Source organism: Vicugna pacos, chromosome 9 (assembly GCF_048564905.1).
Source record: "Vicugna pacos chromosome 9, VicPac4, whole genome shotgun sequence".
NCBI classification, from domain to species: domain Eukaryota; kingdom Metazoa; phylum Chordata; class Mammalia; order Artiodactyla; family Camelidae; genus Vicugna; species Vicugna pacos.
Window position 1 is genome coordinate 6,815,278 of NC_132995.1, and position 19,405 is coordinate 6,834,682.

General features: G+C 54.8%; 2 protein-coding genes and 1 long non-coding RNA gene across 12 annotated transcripts; 2 read left to right on the forward strand and 1 right to left on the reverse strand.

Annotated features, from left to right (window-relative positions):
* The first annotated feature begins 27 nt into the window (after positions 1-27).
* On the forward strand, positions 28-12,496 carry RASIP1 (Ras interacting protein 1). Of its 2 annotated transcripts, none has more exons than XM_072966695.1 (12): positions 28-373; positions 611-751; positions 1,303-1,988; positions 3,411-3,766; positions 6,714-7,367; positions 8,088-8,125; positions 8,362-8,513; positions 8,620-8,735; positions 9,931-10,174; positions 10,381-10,553; positions 11,381-11,528; positions 12,093-12,496. In XM_072966695.1, exons 2-12 carry the CDS (start codon positions 615-617, stop codon positions 12,290-12,292), a joined length of 2,904 nt encoding a protein of 967 aa, XP_072822796.1. In that variant the 5' UTR covers positions 28-373; positions 611-614; the 3' UTR covers positions 12,293-12,496. The 2 variants fall into 2 exon arrangements, with proteins under 2 accessions (XP_072822796.1, XP_072822797.1); XM_072966696.1 differs by having other exon boundaries at positions 8,632-8,735.
* On the reverse strand, positions 3,981-17,176 carry LOC140698041 (uncharacterized). Of its 2 annotated transcripts, none has more exons than XR_012075435.1 (7): positions 16,977-17,176; positions 16,224-16,382; positions 12,166-12,287; positions 11,365-11,516; positions 10,621-10,691; positions 10,044-10,197; positions 3,981-6,419 (listed from the first exon to the last, which is right to left on the reverse strand). It is a non-coding gene; the product is annotated as an uncharacterized lncRNA (long non-coding RNA). The 2 variants fall into 2 exon arrangements; XR_012075436.1 differs by having other exon boundaries at positions 16,888-17,176.
* MAMSTR (MEF2 activating motif and SAP domain containing transcriptional regulator) lies at positions 12,629-18,616 on the forward strand. Of its 8 annotated transcripts, none has more exons than XM_072966709.1 (9): positions 12,629-14,047; positions 15,154-15,264; positions 15,881-16,056; positions 16,236-16,420; positions 16,722-16,824; positions 17,040-17,234; positions 17,516-17,707; positions 17,786-17,840; positions 18,042-18,616. In XM_072966709.1, the coding sequence occupies exons 1-9, from the start codon at positions 13,990-13,992 to the stop codon at positions 18,323-18,325; spliced, it is 1,359 nt and encodes a 452-aa protein (XP_072822810.1). In that variant the 5' UTR covers positions 12,629-13,989; the 3' UTR covers positions 18,326-18,616. The 8 variants fall into 8 exon arrangements, with proteins under 8 accessions (XP_072822810.1, XP_072822808.1, XP_072822809.1 ...); XM_072966707.1 differs by having other exon boundaries at positions 15,226-15,264; XM_072966708.1 differs by having other exon boundaries at positions 15,226-15,264; positions 15,911-16,056.
* Positions 18,617-19,405: the final 789 nt, after the last annotated feature.

Genomic DNA, 19,405 nt, shown 5'->3' on the forward strand with positions numbered 1-19,405 from the left:
CTCACTCCTCCAGACTGATTGTAGCTTTTGGTTCTCCAAGAGGAGAAGTCTGGGGATGGTCTTCTGGCTGAGGGAGGAGGGGCTGGGAGCCGGGCCCTCTGGGTCCTGGAAGGGGCCAACCGGCTGCGATGTAATTCCAGAATCGAGGAGTGGGGCAGGGCCAGCCCTCCCCAGATCTCCTCCCCCAGGCCCGGTCCCCTCACAGGACGCCCCCTCCCCGCTCTTCCTGCCGGGTTTCCTCTGCCTTTTCCTGTCCCCCACCCAGTGCTGGGAGCTGGGGCAGAGGCAAAGGCTGTACAGGAGCAGCGGGGTCAGGAACCAACCAGGGCAAACGGAGCCAAGGCCCCCGGGTGCTGCCGGGACCCGAAGCAGGGTAAGAGTTGGGGACCCAGGAATCCAGACCCTCCTCCTTCAGACCCAGGAGTCAGTCCCCAGCCATCCCTCCATCCCAGCTACCAGCAATCCAGGCTCCCATCCCTCTCTTGCACCCAGACTCCAGAGACTGAGCCCCAGCCCCCTCCTTCCTCTGGCCCAGGAGTCCAGGTCCCCCTCCACCAACTCCCTACCTCTCAAGGTCTCAAGAGTTGGGGCCTTATCGACCCTCCCTTAGGGCCATGTTATCTGGTGAGCGAAAGGAGGGTGGAAGTCCCCGCTTCGGGAAGCTCCATCTCCCCGTGGGCCTGTGGATCAATTCTCCCAGGAAGCAGCTGGCCAAGCTGGGGCGGCGCTGGCCCAGCGCTGCCTCTGTCAAGTGAGTGCCCACCTCCTCACGACTCTGGCCCCAGCCCCACCTGCCTCCCAATCTTCCCCGTTTATGACCCAGTTCCTGCGCAGGGTAGTGTCAGGGATCCTCGAAGGGCTGGTCCCAGTTCCTCTCCTGAATGGACAAGTGGGCTGGCAGGCCGTAGGGGAGGGTGGGATCCAGTGACATAGGGCCTGGTGAGATGGGCTTAGGCTGGATGGACATGGAGACGGACACAGAAGGAGCAGTGGTTTGATTCACCTCCTTCCTTCCTCCCCTCCCTGATCACCTCTTGGGATTTCCTTCTGTGGGACTCCCCTTTATTTATTTATTTTCTTTTTCTCTCTTTGCCTCTGGCTTCTGCCCACCCCCATCTCCGTACACCCCCATCTCTCAACTTTCTGTGGGTGTCTGTCCCCCACTATCTCTGGGTCTCTGTCCCCCCTCTCCCCGCAACCTGGGTCTTTGTCCATCTCCCTCCTTCTCTAACCCCTGACCCTCGACTCTGCGTGTCTTTCTGGATCTCTCTCCTGTGTCTGCACTCCCTGGTGGGCTCCCAGGTCTTCGTCTTCCGACACGGGGAGCCGCAGCAGCGAGCCGTTACCCCCGCCGCCGCCGCACGTGGAACTGCGGCGAGTGGGCGCGGTCAAGGCGGCCGGGGGAGCCTCGGGGAGCCGCGCCAAGCGCATCTCTCAGCTCTTCCGGGGCTCGGGGACCGGGACCACGGGGTCTGGTGGCGCGGGAGGCCCCGGGACCCCGGGGTCCGCGCAGCGCTGGGCCAGCGAGAAGAAGCTGCCGGAGCTGGCGGCAGGCGTGGCCCCCGAGCCTCCACTGGCCGCCCGCGCCACGGCGCCCCCGGGGGTCCTCAAGATCTTCGGCGCGGGGCTGGCTTCGGGCGCCAACTACAAGAGCGTGCTGGCCACGGCGCGCTCCACGGCGCGCGAGCTGGTGGCCGAGGCGCTGGAGCGCTACGGGCTGGCCGGCAGCCCCGGCGGCGGCCCCGGCGAAAGCAGCTGTGTGGACGCCTTCGCGCTCTGCGACGCGCTGGGCCGGCCCGCTGCGGGCGCCGTGGGCAACGGCGAGTGGCGGGCGGAGCACCTGCGCGTGCTGGGCGACTCCGAGCGCCCGCTGCTGGTGCAGGAGCTGTGGCGGGCACGGCCCGGCTGGGCGCGGCGTTTCGAGCTGCGCGGCCGCGAGGAGGCGCGCCGTCTGGAGCAGGAGGCCTTCGGGGCGGCGGACAGCGATGGTGAGCCCGTTGGCTGGACTCTGGGGGCGGAGCTAGTGGAGGGATCGGCTGGGAGTAGTGGGCGGAGCTACAGTGGGCGGGGCCCGAGGGGGCCGGGGGAACCGGATGGCCGACTAGGGGCGGGGCCCATTGGGATGGGCGGGGCTTATAGCACTGGATCAAGTGGAAGGTGGAACTGGGACAGGACCTAGGTCGGCCAGATGGGCTAGGCCAGAGGATGATAACCTGGGAATTAATGCAGAGCCTATGGGCGGGGCCTGCGATGCAGGGGCGGGGCCCGAGAAATGGAATAACAAGGAGCCAGAGGTATTGGGCGGGACAGATGCTGGTGGCGCGGGTCCTGGTGGCAAGAGGCCTCTCAGCAGTAGGTTGAAGTGGTTCGTGAGGATCAGGGCCTTTGTGGATGAAGCCTACAAGGGTAAATAGCCTGGAGAATGAGGAAATGGGCCGTTAGAGCAGGGCCCAAGAATGCGCGGAGCCTCAGGGGTGGGCCTTGGAGCAGGCGACCTTAGGCTGGGTTGGCTGCAAAGTGAGTAGGGGCTTGAGGGTAGTGCACAGGAAATAAAGAGGTATTTGTAAAGGCCAAGGACCAGGCACTTGGAGGCTTGGTCTTTGAGAAGGCCGGGCCTGGAACAGGAAGTGTGTCTGTATGTGAAATAGCAAATATACGGCAGAGCCTGGCAGGGGTGGGGTCTGGCTCATAGGGATAGAGTTTGCTCAGGTAGCCTTCTTACAGCTTTTCTGTTCCTGAGTCTCCCCTTGGGAGATGCGCTGGTGTATCAGTTACATTCATGGGCTTTGAACTCAGGCTTGGACTCCAACCTATTCTTTGCCAGTTAAACACAGCAGAATCCTAGGCAAAGATTCAATGGAATCATGTATAGGGTTTTAGCACAGGGCTTGGCACATAGTAGGCGCTCGATAAAGAACGGCATCATTGTCTTTTTTTCCCCCCCAAAGCACTAATTGAACACTTACTGTGGGCCACACATTATTTAGGGCCCTGGAGGAATTCAATGCTCCAACTTGGAATGTTAGGGGTGTTCAAGAGGAGGTGATTTGTTTCCCTGGGGGCAGGATCTTCTCGGTTCATTGAGAAGTCCCTAGTGCCTAGAACAGTGCCCGGTACATAGTAGGTGCTCAGAAAATACTAACAGAAAGAATGAATGAACTAAGGAGCTGAAACTGCATGATGGAATCAGGTGGGCAGGAATCCGGAAGTGTTCCAGGCACAGGGAACAGCATGTGCAAAAACCTAAGGAGATGGGTAGGAATCAGGTAGGAAGTGTGTTCCAAGCACAGGGAACAGCATGTGCAAAAACCTAGGTGTGGTAAGCAGCCTCACCTCTTTGCAGCCAATTCTCTATAATCTCTCCCTATCTCTTTCCAGTCTGTCTCATCATGTTCCATCTCTCATCGCAGGCACGGGCGCCCCCTCGTGGCGGCCGCAGAAGAACCGCTCCCGGGCGGCGTCGGGTGGGGCGGCGCTGGCCAGTCCTGGCCCAGGGTCGGGGTCCGGACCCCCGGCTGGGTCCGGGGGCAAGGAACGCTCCGAAAACCTATCCCTGCGGCGCAGCGTATCGGAGCTCAGTCTGCAGGGGCGGCGGAGGAGGCAGCAGGAGCGTAGGCAGCAGGCACTTAGCATGGCCCCAGGGGCAGCTGACGCCCAAATCGGACCTGCAGACCCCGGAGACTTTGATCAGTTGACCCAGTGCCTCATCCAGGCCCCCAGCAATCGCCCCTACTTCCTGCTGCTGCAGGGCTACCAGGACGCTCAGGTAAGCGAAGCCTCTCCTACGGGGAGTTTTATGCCCCACCCTTCGGTTGAAGGGAGACAAAACTACAACTCCCAGAATTCCTTGGGCCGCAGTAGTCTCGGGTATGCTGGAAGGTGTGGTCCCCGGGAGGTTCCAGAGCAGGGAATATTGTCAGAGAGTGGAAGTGTTGGAGAATAGATGGCAGATAAGGATTTCACTGGAGGAACAGGTAAGGAATGATTTATTTCGTTCAAAGTTGATGGAAAGCACTGTCTACCTTCAGGGAGAATGAAAGAGCCAATATTTTAAAACGATCTTCTTGGAAGCCTCTATTTCCTGAGGGAGAGTAAGAGAAAAGTATATTCTGGAGGGAGGGAGATAATCTGATTGATGTCTGGGATCTTGTTCTGGTTAAGTCTATATTTTCTTGCGAAGAGTGGGGTAAATCATTTTTTAAGCTAATAGTTTACTCTGGAACGATTTGACCATTGCTGATGGGGGCAGGTGGTGCTGATACTTCTATTTTACATATTTGGGTGGCAGTAGGAGAATTGTTTAAGTGTTGGGGAGCAGAGAGGGAGAAAGGATTAGTGGTTGGGGGTCAGTGGGATATTATTTCATTAATAGAAATGTAATGTATTATTGGAAATGTTCGTGTGTGTGTGTGGTGATTAGGAGAATCATTCTTATGGTGTTGTCCACCTTTGGGTAACAGTGGTACAGCCACACTCAACAGGTACCACTGGAATCATTGGAAACAGCCCACTCTGGAAAGTGATAGAGTTTATTTAACAGTTCCATTTTCACTGTCAGAGAGGGAGCAAATTGGGTTAGGTGGCTTGGCTGTGCATATGGGTGAGGGGTTAAAACTATTCAGAGAAGAGCTTGCCTTGGAATTCATTCCTCCTTGTTGGGGCAAGGGGACAGGGCAAGTTCACTGTAGGAAGGGTTTTGTATATCTTCTAACAGTCCATCCCTCCAGACAAGGTTGAGGATGGGAGGCTCTATTTTGGAAAGGTGGTCAAATTGCAAGAATCTATCCTAAGTCTATTTCTTTCTTCTTTCTTTTTTTTAAACTGAAGTACAGTCAATTACAATGTGTCAATTTCTGGTGTACAGCACAATCTCCCAGTCATTCATATACATACATATATTCATTTTTGTATTTTTTCATTAAAGGTTATTAGATATTGATATTGAACATAGTCCTCTGTGCTATACAGAAGAAACTTTTTTTAAAATCTATTTTTATATATAGTGGCTAACATTTGTAAATCTCAAACTCCCAAATTTATCCCTTCCTACCCCCTTTCCCTAGTAACTATAAGATTGTTTACTATGTCTGTGAGTCTGTTGGAAGGATCTATCCTGAGAATATAAGAGAGTATGTTATGGGAAGAGAGGGACACATTGGAAACATCTATTCTTTTGGGCAGGGTTCATGAGAAATTTCTTGATAAGAAAGAGGCTTTCTTGAAAATGTTCATTCCTTGGGAACAGGAAAAAGTTTCATCTCTTGTAGAAAGGAATTTGTTTGCATTCGTCTATTCATGGGTGTCTGTAATCTGAGTTCACTGTAGGTGAGGTGGAAGAACCTTCTTGTGCTAAGGAACAGGAGAGCCACTGTAAAAAGGGGTTCATATATTTTGGATCATTCCATTTCTCCAGACAGGGATGGAAAATAGGAGATTCTGTCTTTAGAAGGTGGTCAGACTAGAAGGGTCCATTTTTCTTGAAAGGCAGATGAGCAAATCCATTGTAGGAAGGGGATTTAGAAATGTCCATCCATGGGGTAGAGGTGATGGGAGAGTTCAGTGTAGGAAGGAGATTTATGATTTATGAATATCTGGATGACTGTTCTCTCAGACATGAAAAGGGAACAAAAGGGTTTTAGGAGAGGGTCAGACTGAGTGATTCCATTTTTACAGGATGCAGAGAAGAGAGTCATTTTTAGGAAGGGGGTCTTCTAGAATATATCTTTGGTAGTTGAAATGGGACACTTCAGTTTAAGAAGGTCTCCTTGAAAACATCAGTTTATAAGATGCGATTACTAGACGTGCCACTCTATGTAGATCTCCTTGGAGATGTCTTTTTTGGGGGATGAGAATGTTGAGGGCATCCATTGATGGAAGGGAGAGTATCTTTGGAATTCTCCATCATGGGAGTGAGGGGAGTAGGTGAGTCTATTGCAGGAGGACACCTTGGGAGTGAATTCATCATGAAGGGAAAAATGAGAGTTCGTTGTAGAAAGTGGGTCTCCTTGGAAGCGTGCATTCATGGGGTGGAGATAATGGAAGAAAACTGTTCAAAGGCAAAGTCTCTTAAAAGATATCTACTCCTTGCTTTGGGAATATTGAGAGAAACTATTGTTGGGAGGGGAAATGTCTTGAAAAGCCTCCATCACAGGGGTGGAATGGTGGGCAAACAGGGCCACCGTCAGGGAAATGGGAGAGTTCATAGAAGGTTTCCTTGGGAAGGTCCATTCTTTGAGAATGAGGGTAGTGGGACAGTGCATTTTAGTAACGGGGATGTGGTGTTCTTGGAAGCACACGTTCTTTGGGCTGGATGTTATTGGAGGGTCCACTGTAGGAAGGGATTGCCTTGAAGGAGTCCATTCGGGAGGTGAGAAGATGGGAGAGTCCACCGGTGAAAGATCTCCTGAGAAGCATCCATTCTTTGAGAGAGAGAAATAGTAGAGCTTGTATCAAGAAAGGGGTTTCCTCTTATCCAGTCTGCAGGCTGTATGTTATAGGGCAGTCCACCATATGAACTGCCCTTGAAGAGCCTACTCGTGCATGGGAGGTGGGGGTAAATGGTGAGTCCTTTGGGATCCCAGGAGATCTCCTTGGAAGTGCTCATTCAGGAGATGTGGTTGATGGAAGAGTTGACCGAGGGAAAGGGATCTCTTTGGAAGCATCCATTCCTAGTGGAGTGGTGTCCTTTAGTGCATCTTCGCTTTTCCCTCTAGGACTTCGTGGTGTATGTGATGATGCGGGAGCAGCACGTGTTTGGCCGGGGTGGGAACTCCTCGGCTCGAGGTGGGTCCCCTGCCCCATATGTGGACACCTTTCTCAACGCCCCAGACATCCTGCCACGTCACTGCACAGTACGCGCGGGCCCTGAGCCCCCGGCAATGGTGCGCCCATCCCGGGGAGCCCCGGTCACGCACAACGGGTGCCTCCTGCTGCGGGAGGCCGAGCTGCATCCGGGCGATCTGCTGGGGCTGGGCGAGCACTTCTTGTTCATGTACAAGGACCCCCGCAATGGGGGCTCGGGGCCGGCGCGGCTGCCGTGGCTGCCCGCGCGCCCCGGGGCCACGCCGCCGGGCCCCGGCTGGGCCTTCTCTTGCCGCCTGTGCGGCCGTGGCCTGCAGGAGCGCGGCGAAGCGCTGGCCGCCTACCTGGACGGCCACGAGCCGGTGCTGCGCTTCCGCCCGCGCGAGGAAGAGGCGCTGCTGGGCGAGATCGTGCGCGCCGCGGCCGCGGGCGCCGGAGACCTTCCACCCCTGGGGCCCGCCACGCTGCTGGCGCTGTGTGTGCAGCATTCAGCCCGGGAGCTGGAGCTGGGTCACCTGCCGCGCCTGCTGGGCCGCCTGGCCCGTCTCATCAAGGAGGCTGTCTGGGTGAGTGCCCCCAACCGCCGTTCAGCCCCATCTGCGCCCCAAGTCCTTTCCCCAGTGTCCCCTCGCCACCTCGAACCTTAGTTTCGTAGTTGGGCAGGACGAAACTACATCTCCCATGATACCCCAGGAGGGGGCTTGGGCTAGGGCCCCCATGGATGCTGGGAGTTGTGGATCCATCCACAGGCTGTACAGTAGTACCTAAATTTGCAGCTGTGGGATTATGGAGGAAACCATTCTGGGAGACGGGTAGAGGGGAAGAGTTCCCATTGGATGAAAAGTTGAAAGAGACCATTGTGAGAAGTAAGGTGGGCCCTGACCATAGTGGGCGAGACCATTCTTGCAAGCGAGGAAGAACAAACCTATGGACCAACAGATGAAAGTGCCAGGGAGAAGCCATTCATGGGGGTGGCAGAGGTGGTGGGGGAGGTTCCATCCTACTGAGCTAGAGCCTAGTTAGAGAAAAGGTTTAAGAAGTTTTGGGGTGGGGAAAAAGAAACTCCATTTGACTAGAAGCGGACCTAAAGGGAGGTAGACCACTCATAATCATAGGGGTGCGTGTTTTAAAAGGTGAGAGGAGGATTGACTGTTCTGAAGCTTGGGGATTAGAGTCCATTTGAAAAGTGGGGACAGTCTTTGTCAAAAAGGAAAACCCAGGGCATTAACCCATAGGCCTCGTTTCCTCAACCCCCTCACCTTAATTCTGATCTTACTGTTCCACAGGAAAAGATTAAGGAAATTGGAGACCGCCAGCCAGAGAAGTAAGAGAAACTCTGGGGAGAAGGGTCTGGAGGGATGTACGGGTCAGGCTTTGCATCCAGTTCTCTGTTCACATTTCCATGCATGTCTTAGTGCAAGCTTCTTGAGTCCTTGGGACTCAACTTTTCTAGTTGTGAAATGAGAGTTGGACTCTGTCCCCAGTTAGACCCAGATCTCGGGGTTTGGACATTATGGTGGAGGTTGGGCAAGATTTACAGGTCCCTTCCTCCTTTCCTAGCCACCCTGAGGGGGTTCCTGAGGTGCCCTTGACCCCTGAGGCCGTGTCTGTGGAGCTGCGGCCACTCATGCTGTGGATGGCAAACACCACGGAGCTGCTGAGCTTTGTGCAGGAGAAGGTGCTAGAGATGGAGAAGGAGGCCGACCAGGAGGGTGAGATCTGACCCAGGCCCATGCTCAACCAAGCCTCCTGCCATTCCCTGCACCTGGGGACCTGGGCTTCTGCCTGCCAGCCTCTGGTTCTCCCTCTCACTCCTAGGTCTGTCCTCAGACCCACAGCTCTGCAATGACTTGGAATTATGCGACGAAGCCATGGCCCTCCTGGATGAGGTCATCATGTGTACCTTCCAGCAGTCTGTCTACTACCTCACCAAGGTTGGCCTTGACACCTGCTTCCTGTTTAGCATAACATAACTTCCTGTTTGAACTATATCACATTGCTCTGATGTCACTTCCCATGTGACCTCGTAAGATTTCCTGCTTCTCTGACATCACCTCCCATTTCACTCCAGCACCTTGCTGTTCTGATACCACTTCCTGTTTGAGTTTACATCACTTCCTGCCTTTCTGACTTCTCTTTCTGTCTTTGTAACCATACCATCTTGGCTGACTTCACTGTCTGGTTATATCACAATTACCACTTTCTCAAGTTGCTGTTTTCTAAGTCCACTCTTGAGTCACTGATAAGTTTGATAGATAGGTAGACAGATAGATTTTGATGGATCAAATAGTACTAGGTACCGTCATTTAAACAAAGTCTCTTTAATCAGGCTACACTTCTTGTGTTTGTTGACCTCACTTCCTATAGCTCTGAGTTCATTCCCTTTTCTGAGCCACAGACCTTTTCTCCCTGGAATGCGCATCCTGCAGGACTTGCTTTCTGCCCCAGTCCCCCACCACTTCCCTTGAGCTTAATATTGCTTCTTGGAACTCTCAGGGTTTCTGGTTTCTGGTTTCTGGTGGGCCTGATTCCCTATCTGTAAAATAAAAAGGAATCTTTGGGGACAGATAGTCTCTATGTTCCTTGATCAGCCTTGATTTGTGAAGCCCTCTCCTCCAAGGCTTCACTTCCTGTACATCCCTGCCAAGGGTAGCTTTATTTCTTCTTTGGCTCTGACCTCATTTCCTGTCCTTGGCCTGATCTCACTTTCCACTGGCTAACTGCCACCCCACTCCCACTTCCTGACTCTCCATTCTTTTCCTTTCCTTTGGGAATTCTGGATGAATAATTATTTGATTGAAGGGAGCCTCTTTGTTCAAGGTCCTTTGTCCTACTTGAGCTTTCCCTGTTGAGAACTACAAGTCCTGTAAGGCATCAGAGATGGTCTTAAGATACCCAAGAGACTTCTGGAAAGCCCTTAAGATTTGAGGTGTCCCTGGCCTGATGAATGCTAAAACCTATCTGGAAAGTAGGGATTTGCTCATGGAGACCTTTAGGGTGTTGAAAGTAGATGGACTACAATTCCCAGAAGCCTTTTGTGGAGCTCCCCAGTATCTTCATACTCTACTACCCTGAAGCTTCCAGGGAGTTGTAGTCTGATCACTTGTTTGCATCTCTGTATCTCCTCAGACTCTATATTCAACGCTGCCTGCTCTCCTGGATAGCAATCCTTTCACAGCTGGGGCAGAGCTGCCGGGGCCTGGCGCAGAGCTGGGGGCCATGCCTCCGGGGTTGAGACCTACCCTGGGCGTGTTCCAGGCAGCCCTGGAACTGACTAGCCAGTGCGAGCTGCACCCGGACCTTGTGTCTCAGACTTTCGGCTACTTGTTCTTCTTCTCCAATGCGTCCCTTCTCAACTCGCTGATGGAACGAGGTGAGGGTCAGACTGGAAAAGGACTGGAAGCAGAGATGGGAGCCACTGAGATCTATTCAATTCAGACACACCACAGGCTCAGGGTACATATTTAGGGACTCTGGAGAGCAAGCTCTAGATCCCAAGCTGAAGGATAGGAAAGGTCTGGGTGGCAGGAGAGCAAGATCCCCTATACACCTGTTGCTTCTCATTCCCTTCCCCTACAGGTCAAGGCCGACCTTTCTATCAGTGGTCTCGAGCTGTCCAAATCCGAACCAACCTGGATCTTGTCTTGGACTGGCTGCAGGGGGCTGGGCTGGGCGACATCGCCACCGAATTCTTCCGGAAACTCTCCATGGCTGTGAACCTGCTCTGTGTGCCCCGCACCTCCCTGCTCAAGGTGACTCCTGAACCCTGACCTCTGACTCCCCAACCCCACTCAGCCATCCTCTGTACATTCAGCTCACCCTTGGATTGCTCCTTGGACTCCATGTTCTCCACAGTCCCAGCTCAGACACCATAGGTGATGCATTAGCAGCTGGAAGGAAGCCAGGGACATCAATGTCCAAACTTGGCTGCATCTAAATCCCAGTGGGACTTATAAATAATAATAGCTCCCTCCCTCAGACCTGCTGATTCAGGAAGTCTGGTATGGGACCAAGGAATGTGACAGCTAAAACATTCATTGTATATAAACTATATGCCAGACACTGTGTGGGTTTTTTTTTTTTTAAGTGTAATTAAAAATTTTTTATAATTAAAAATTTTTTTTACTTTTTTTAAAAAATGGAAGTACTGGGTATTGAACCCTGGACCTCATGCACGCTAAGCAGGCACTCTACCACTGAGCTATAACCTCCCCACTAGGCATTGTGTTTAGCCCTTCTCATTGAGCGCTGACTAAGCCCCGTGAAGTAGGTTATTATAATAACGAATACCTATGTACACAATAATATAAACTAATAGTCAGTTTGCTTCTTCCTCACCTTTGCCTTCTCCTGCCTCCTTATGCATTCTAAAGCAAAGCACATTTTTCTTTTTTAAAACTGAGAGTGTACCCTTTCCCACCATCACTTTGGTGACAACTAGGCCTCACAGTGCCTGAAAGACATCACACAGACACCACTGCTACCTACTACATCTACACTCTCTGTGGAGGGCCTTCCACTTCGGATTTCTCAGCTGCCCCATAATGATCATAGATTTCTCACCTCATCTTTCCACCAGGCTTCATGGAGCAGCCTACGAACTGACCACCCGACACTGACCCCTGCTCAGCTCCACCATCTGCTCAGCCACTACCAGCTGGGTCCTGGCCGCGGTCCTCCACCTGCTTGGGATCCTCCCCCTGCAGAGAGAGATGCTGTGGACACAGGTGAAGAGAAATGGGGACAGAGGCATCAGGGCTGTCAGCTTTCTTCTGTCCTTGGGACCTAGGAATCCATAGCCCCAGCTCCTTCTTTCTGATCCAGGATTCTGGACCCCTAGCCCTCTCCTCCCCCAGGTGCTAAGTGCTGGATCCCAGGATATAGGATTCTCCCCCAAGATACAGGAGTTTAAGTTCCCAGCTCCTTTTTCTGAGGGGTTCAGGCCCCCAGCCTCCCCCACAAACTACGCCCCTCACCTAAGTCCGGGTTCCAGGCCCCTTCACTCTAAGGAATCCGTAAAACGAACTTCCCAGCCCTTCTTCCTTCCTCTCGGACCCAAGAACCCAACTGCATCGCCCGTTTCCCAGGCAACGATGGCCTTTCATAGTCTGAACTACAACTCCCATGATGCTTGGGGACTCCAAGAGTAGCGTTTGAGGGGATCCTGCTCCGGAAGTTGCGAGAGGGTTACGTTTTTCCTACTTTCGGGAGTGGCGCAACCTAGGCTCTCCCCGACACTACTGCCTCCTGCCCGTTTGCAGAATTTAACTCTGTGTTCTTCGGTTTCATAGGAGACATCTTTGAAAGCTTCTCCTCCCATCCTCCCCTCATCCTGCCCTTGGGCAGCTCGCGCCTTTGCCTCACGGGCCCAGTGACGGACGACGCCCTCCACCGTGAACTGCGCAGGCTCCGCCGTCTCCTCTGGGATCTCGAGCAGCAGGAACTGCCGGCCAATCACCGCCATGGACCTCCTGTAGCCACGCCTCCTTGAAAAACCAATAGCAAACGAGCGCGCGAACCTTGAAAATTCATCTACTAGAGCCCGCCCGAGCGCAGAGCTTTCTGGGAGTTGTAGGTTTTTCCCGGCATGGAATGCTGGGAGTTTGAGTTTTCGGGTAATATAGGATGGGACCTTGGGAAGTTGGGTTTAGGACTTGAGTGCCAGAAGCAATAAAGGTATCTGTGGTATTGGCAACGCCTCACTTGTTAAGACTCGGGAGCAGTAGTGATGATGATTTTCTTCGGAATAAGGCATCAGGGCCCTTGGCTGGAGCGTTGGGCTCCTGCCGAGTCCGCTAAGGTATTTATAGCCACGGCCTCAGCTTGCCCTCTCGCATGTAATCCAACCCAGGAACACTGGGGCCTCCCACGCATATTAGGACAGAACTCTCGACTTGTTCTAACAAAGATCAGACCCTTAGTCCTGCAAGTGGGAAACAGCCATCGCTCCCTTCGACCCCAAAAGTCCATAGTCCAGTCTCTTCCCTCAGACCCAGGAATCTGGATTCCCAAGCCCCTTCTGGACCTTCCTGCCTGTCGGACACACTGATGAGCCTCAACATTCTTGTTCCTATTCTGGAATCACTCTTCCCTCACATCCATAATTACGTGCCCCCAGCCCCCTCCTCCCTCAGACCTAGGAGTCGGGGGCTCCAGTTTGAACTTTTCATCCTCCTGAATCTGACTCCCGCTGCTGCGTCAGGGAAAAAGTAAGCGACAGGTGCCACCTGCCTGCAGGGCTGGGGCGCGACCACCTGCCGCTGCTGCTCACCCTGCGCCCCTCTCCTGGCACCTGTTTCTGTCAATCTGTCCACCACTGCCCTGTCCGACCCTGCAGCCCCAGGACTCGGAGGAGGAGCGAGCTAGGGAACCCCGACGCCCGCCCCGCCCCAGGCCCTCCCATCCCGTGCTCCCGCCCCTTCTCGGGGTGCTAGGAGGGGGCTCCTGTCTCCCCCGCCCGCCTCCACCGCTCCAGACACGCCCCCAAAAGGGGGGGTCCGAGGCGATCCAAGGCTGGTGAGGCGGAGCCTGCGGCCTCCAGCCTAGACCGCTGAACTCAACCCGCTCCAGAGCACAGCTGCGCAGAGCCCACCTGGTGAGAGGCCCCTGGGGTGAGGGGGTGGTGGGAGGGGAACCCGCCTTAACTCTTCTGTCACCTCTCTGATCCAAGTCCCTTCCCCACAGACCACGGTGGCTGACACCCACCAACACCCTTCTCAAATGCAGGTGACAGAACCCCTTCTACTCCCCAGGGACATATCGGGTCCCCTTCCCCCTCTTGATCAAGGCTATTGGATTCTAGGCCCCTCAAAAGAATATTGAGTTACTGCCCTTCGACCCCTTTTCCTTCCTCTCCTTTCATAGACACTGCGTCCAGGCCCCCATGCCTGCCTTCTTAGAATCCGAGATTCCCAGACCCCAGGTCCTTCCTACCCCTTGGTTCCTCCTCCCTCAGACCCAGGAGTCTTGGTCCCCAGCCCCCTGTTCTCTCACAACCAGGAGTCTTGGCCCCCAGTGCCCTCCACCCCGCCAAGATCCAGAGGCCCAAGGCTCTCCCATCTCAAAGTTCCACAGGCCCTTTCCCTGCTGTGTTCACCTGCAGGGCCGCCTCCTGACCTCCACTCTGACCCTGCCTCCTGTGGTGGCCCTGCTCTCCCCCAAGTCCAGATCCCCCTCCCAGGCTTGGCAATGACTCTGGCGGCTTCCTCCCAGCGATCCCAAATCATTCGCTCCAAGTTCCGATCTGGTGAGAAGCTTCTCTGTGCATGTAGGGCAGGGATCCTCCCTGTCCTGAGACAATATTCTGACTCTGGGAGTGTGCACCGCGGAGTGAGTGGGAGGAGGGCGGCGGCACCCAGGAGGCATGTATTTTCTGTGCAAAAGATCACTCGTGCATGGAGGCACCAGCAAAGGGGTCAAGTTGTGGTGGACAGTGAGGGTGCAAATGGCTAGTGAAGTGCTCACATAACATTAGGGAGTGGGCGGCTCAGGGTGGGTGTGCTGAGGATCACGGACCGCAAAAGAAGGGGGGCTTAAACTGACATGTGCATAGTGGGGACTTAAGCGTGCCCAGCATGAAATTGTGGGCAAGGGTCCCCACAAGCCTTGAAAGGGTCAAAGGTTGCATTTCAGGTCCCAGTGCAGGTGGAAAGTGTGCCAGTAAGTTCACCTGGAGGTCAAGTCCTGAGGCGACAGAGGGTACTCGAGTGTGTAAATGAGCGTGCTTACGTGATTGGGTGGGTGCCAAGACACTAGGAACCAAAAGCCAGGAGTTTTCAAAAGTGTACGAATACAAAGAGCAGAAAAGTACAAAGAGCAGAAAAGTGCAAAGAGGGATCCTTGCTCTGGAACTGGGGGCCCAAATCCTGAATGTGCAAATAAGTGTGTGCATGTAGCTGGGTATGTGCCAAGACCTTGAGCCAAGGACGAAGAGGGGCGAAGGGTCCAAGTGCACCAAAGTGGTGTAGGTGCAAAACTAGAGCCCAGAAAAACGCGTGTTTAAAGGTGGGTGTGCAAAGGGATGAAGGAGGGGAGGCCCAGAGGCAGCACAGAAGGGAGTGGGCGTGTGCAAAGCGGGGTGCGTGGATGGAAGGAGGCGAGGTATAAAGGCTAAGATGGCAATTTGTGTTGAGGCTGGGGTAGGCATAGCTTGTCAAGGGGGCAGGTGGAGCCGGGGGGCAGGGCTGCCTCCTGCCTGCATGCTGGCTGCCTCCGAGCCCCCAAACGGCTCCGGCCTTCAGGGCTGTGCTGGCAGGGAGCAGGCAGGAGGCCCGGGAAGGGAGCAGGCTGCCCGCCCACCCGCCTTCACGGGGTGTGCAAGGGGGCTGGGCACGCGTGTCCCGCCAACTGCAGCTCACAGCCGCCTGCCAGGCCAGGCTCTTGGACACTCCCTTCCCGCCTTTCTCCTCCCACCTCCCACCACAGTCCTCCAGCTTCGGATCCACAGACGGTATCAGGACTCAAGTAAGTGTGGGCCCAGAAAGGGAGGGAATGGTGGCCCCACTTCCCAGGGACACCCTGGAGTACAGCTACCAGCTGTGCTGCGCTGGTCCCAGACCCTCAGTCCCTATGCCCCAGGGTACACTGAAAGCCCATCCTGCCCTTCCCCGGGACCGGGAGTTCAGGTCCCCAGCCGCCCCACCCCTAGGACCTCTTTTCCTGCTCTTGGGCTTTTCCCACTCCAGTGAAGTGCATGAATCCAGATTCTGTTTCTTTGGAGAAGACAGGCATCCCAGACTCCACACTTGGCACACACACGAATCTCAGGATGTGGCTTTCAGCTTCTTTTCCCAAGAACCAGGAGTGCTGGCCCCACCCCTGTCCAAGTAAAACCCCAGAAATCTGTGATCCTCAGCCACCACACCACTTGGTGACCAAGGAGGTGATTCCTGCCTTTCTTGAGATTGTAAAAGTCTGGGTCCCTAGCACCTCCACCCTTAGATGCAGGAATTCAGACACCCAGCTCCCACCACTTGGGTTTCACTCCCCAGGCCTGCCCTCCTGCACACAGGGGCTGGGGCCTCCAGGGCCCTCCTTCCCACACAGCTTTGTTTCTCCCTGCCTGGCTTGCTGCCTGCAGGCCTCTCGGGGTCCTTCGCTGCCTCTCCAGTCTCGGATCCAGATCCGTGGATCTCAGCCTCAGGCCCGGCTGTGGCTCCAGTCCCAGCCTCACCCTCCGGCCCTGCCCCATTCCTCTTCAGCCCTGGAATCCTTCTCCCTGAGCCGGAATACAGCCCTTGGAGGTCCCTGAAGAAGGTAAGTCTCAATGGGAGTTCAGGGAAGTCCCCCTGAGAGTCTAGACTTGGTCTTCCTTGCTGCTGCCCTTCTTACTCCTCTCTGGTAATGCCAAGTTGACCTCATACTTTGCATGGGGTTCTGGGGGCAGGAAAGTGGGAAAGCAGCAGAAGCATATGACATCTTACCTGCTTTTTCAGGACTCTCCTAAGATCTCCAGACATTGGAGAGAGCCGAAGCCCAAGGGGAACCTGACGTACCACCAGTACATGCCCCCAGAGCCGAAACAAGGGTCCAGGGCAGACCCCCAGGCTGAAAGATCAGTCTTGAGTCCTCCTGGACCGCCTCTGTGGGAAGAGACAAACTCACAGCAGCCACTTTCTAGGTATGACCCCTGTTTTTGTTCTGGGAAGTTCAGTCCCCCCAGCCCCCTTCCAGGACACAAGAGTCCAGATCCCCAGCCCCTCTTCCTTCACTTCTCAGGAATCCTGACCTCACATCCAAGAGTCTGAGCCCCCAGTTCCTCTCCCGCGCACAGGAACTAGCCTCCTGTGTTTGCGCCCTCGGAGATCCAGAATTTGGGTCCCTCACCCTCCTGCATCTTCGTGAGTCCTTGTCTTTGGGGACTCCAGAATGTCTTTTCTCTCTCCTTCTAACCTCTGTTTCCCCCTCACAACTACCGCCAGGATGAAGCCCACTTCCCTCACTCCCTCCCCACCAGGAGTCCCCAGCCCCTCGCCCCCTCCACACAAATTGGAACTTCAGACCCTCAAACTGGAAGAGTTGACGGTAAGTTTGGGGAGTAACTTCCCAGGCTGGCCCTCTCCTTCAGTGGGGACCCAGAAGTCTAACCTTGCAGCCTCTATTCCATCGGACATCCAGGACCCGGGGTCCCCAGTCCCTCCTCTCTTGGTTTCCAAACGTCCAGCCCTGTCCCCTACCTCTCCCCTCGCCTGCACCCCGGAGCCCGGCCTAGCACGGCCTCTCCCCACTTCCCATCCCAGGTCTCAGAGCTCCGGCAGCAGCTGCGCCTGCGGGGCCTCCCGGTGTCCGGGACCAAGTCGATGCTCCTGGAGCGCATGCGTGGCGGCACCCCGCCCCGTGAGCGGCAGAAGCCGCGACGAGACGACAGTTCCGCAAATGCTCCCTGGCCTCGCTTCAGGCCCAAGGCTTTGGGAGCCACCCGGAGGCCGGGCTCGGTGAGGGCGAGGCTATGCGCGTGTGGACCAATGAGAAGACAAAGTGGGACGGGGCGGGAAATCGAGAAAAGACTAGCCAATAACTTGTGGAGGCGTGGTTAAGAGCAAAGTGGGAGGATCTTAAGGGAAGAGAAGCCAATGAAATAGAGGGCGAGGCCGAAGGGAGGTGTCGACGAGTGAAGGGCGGGGATGCGACAGGGGGGTGGAGTCATAGGTTGCGAGTGGGTGGGGTTGCTTCCCAGTGGGCGTGGCTTGTAGGAACGCCCTCTTCACTGTTCTAGTTCAAGCCTAGTCCAACATCTCACCCACCGCCTCCTCCACGTGCCGCGGAAACCCCTGTGACAGCTCCGGCTCCGGCTCCGGCTGCGACGACGGCTCCTGCTCCAGCTCCAGTGCCCACCCTTTCCTCAGCACCAGCTTCTGCAGCCCTGACACTGGAGGAGGAGCTGCAGGAAGCGATCCGCAGAGCGCAGGTGAGAGGGAGCGGGCTTAAGGTCTCAGTCAGGATCAGGCTGGAGTCCCAGGTTCACGCCGCTTCTGCTCGTCCGCAGTTGCTTCCGAACCGGGGCATCGATGACATCCTGGAGGATCAGGTGGAGCCTGAGGGTAAGAGCAACCTCCTGGATTTGGGGAGAAAGAAGGCCGAGGTTCTGGACTTCCGGGTCCAAGGGAGGAATAGTTTGGTATCTGGGCTCCTGAGTCCTAGGGAGGAGTGGGCTGGGGACCTAGACTCTTGGAATGGACAAATAGGGTGCTGGGGTCCGGACCTATGCCTTTCTAAGCTCACACTCCATTTTTCCCCTGCAGACCCGCTGCCCCCCATTCCCCTGGACTTCCCTGGCTCCTTCGATGTGCTGTCCCCCTCCCCGGACTCTGAAGGCCTCTCATCTGTCTTCTCTTCCTCGCTCCCGTCCCCAACGAACTCCCCATCCCGCTCTCCCAGGGGGCCCACGGACTCCTTGGATTGGCTGGAAGCTCTGAGTGGGGGTCCCCCGTTGGGCTGTGGCCCTCCAGCCCCCAGCATCTTCTCTGCTGACTTATCTGATTCAAGTGGCACCCGGCTTTGGGACCTGCTGCAGGATCCATGGTGATGGATTTTGGGGTTTCAGGGACTGTGAACTGGTGGGGATGGGGAGGTCAGAGAGATAGAGTCCCTGAGGGAAGGGTTGGAACAACCAGCAGAGCCCCTCCCACTGCAGACCCAAAATCAGAGACAACTCTCATCCCCACCTGGCCCCTGAACTGCTGCTGACATGCCAACCTCCTGACTTTTGTCTTTCTGACCTCCACTTGATCCCCTCCATGGTTGTGTGGTTGGGGGCAAGGAGGTGTCATTTGCTGCTGGCCAGGGCAAACACGCTGCTTGCTGCTTCCTTCAGAGACCATGTGGGTGTTTTTGTTTCCACCTTCACCCCCCCCACCCACCCCCGATCCCACCGACTAGATGGCTGCCTGTTGCTGGGGAATCTGGAAGGTGGTTTGTGCTTTTTGGATGCAGGAGACAGGCAAGAAAGAATGGGGAGAGAGAATAAGGAGCCAGATCCTTGAGAATAGGGAGCCAGACCCTTGACTTCTGATTGGAGATGAGAAAAATCAGATGCATCATATCTGAGCTCAGATTCTCTTGGAAGGAGACCCTGAGACAAGATTCATGTGTCCATAATTTATTAAAGACATGCTTCCAGGAGAAACCAATACAGGAACAGATGAAACACTACAGTGAAGAGGAAGAAGACCAGCAAGAGTGTGACTTCAGGTGAAGTCCAACCCCAGTCTGATCCCATGGGGAACTCTTGAAGGATAAATTAAGTTGCAGAGTCTTTCCCACCTTTAGGCAAAGGGAACTGGGTCTTTGAGGCAAAGAGAGATCATTGTTTGGGTTTATTATTGCTGAATAATGAGCCACCTGAAAATTTAGAGCCTTAAAATAATAACAGTCTATGATTGTTCACAATTCTGTGGGTTGACTGGGCTCAGAAAGGTAGTTCTTCACTACCATATGATGTCAACTAAAGCTGCAGTCATCTTAGGACCCAGCTGGGCTGGAACATCCAAGATGGAGTGCTCACGTGTGTCTGGCAGGGAGGGCTAGTAGGCTGGAGCCTACTGGGCTGTGGAACATTGGAACTGCTCTCATTCTCCGTGAAGTTTCAGTGCTCTCCCTCCCCGTG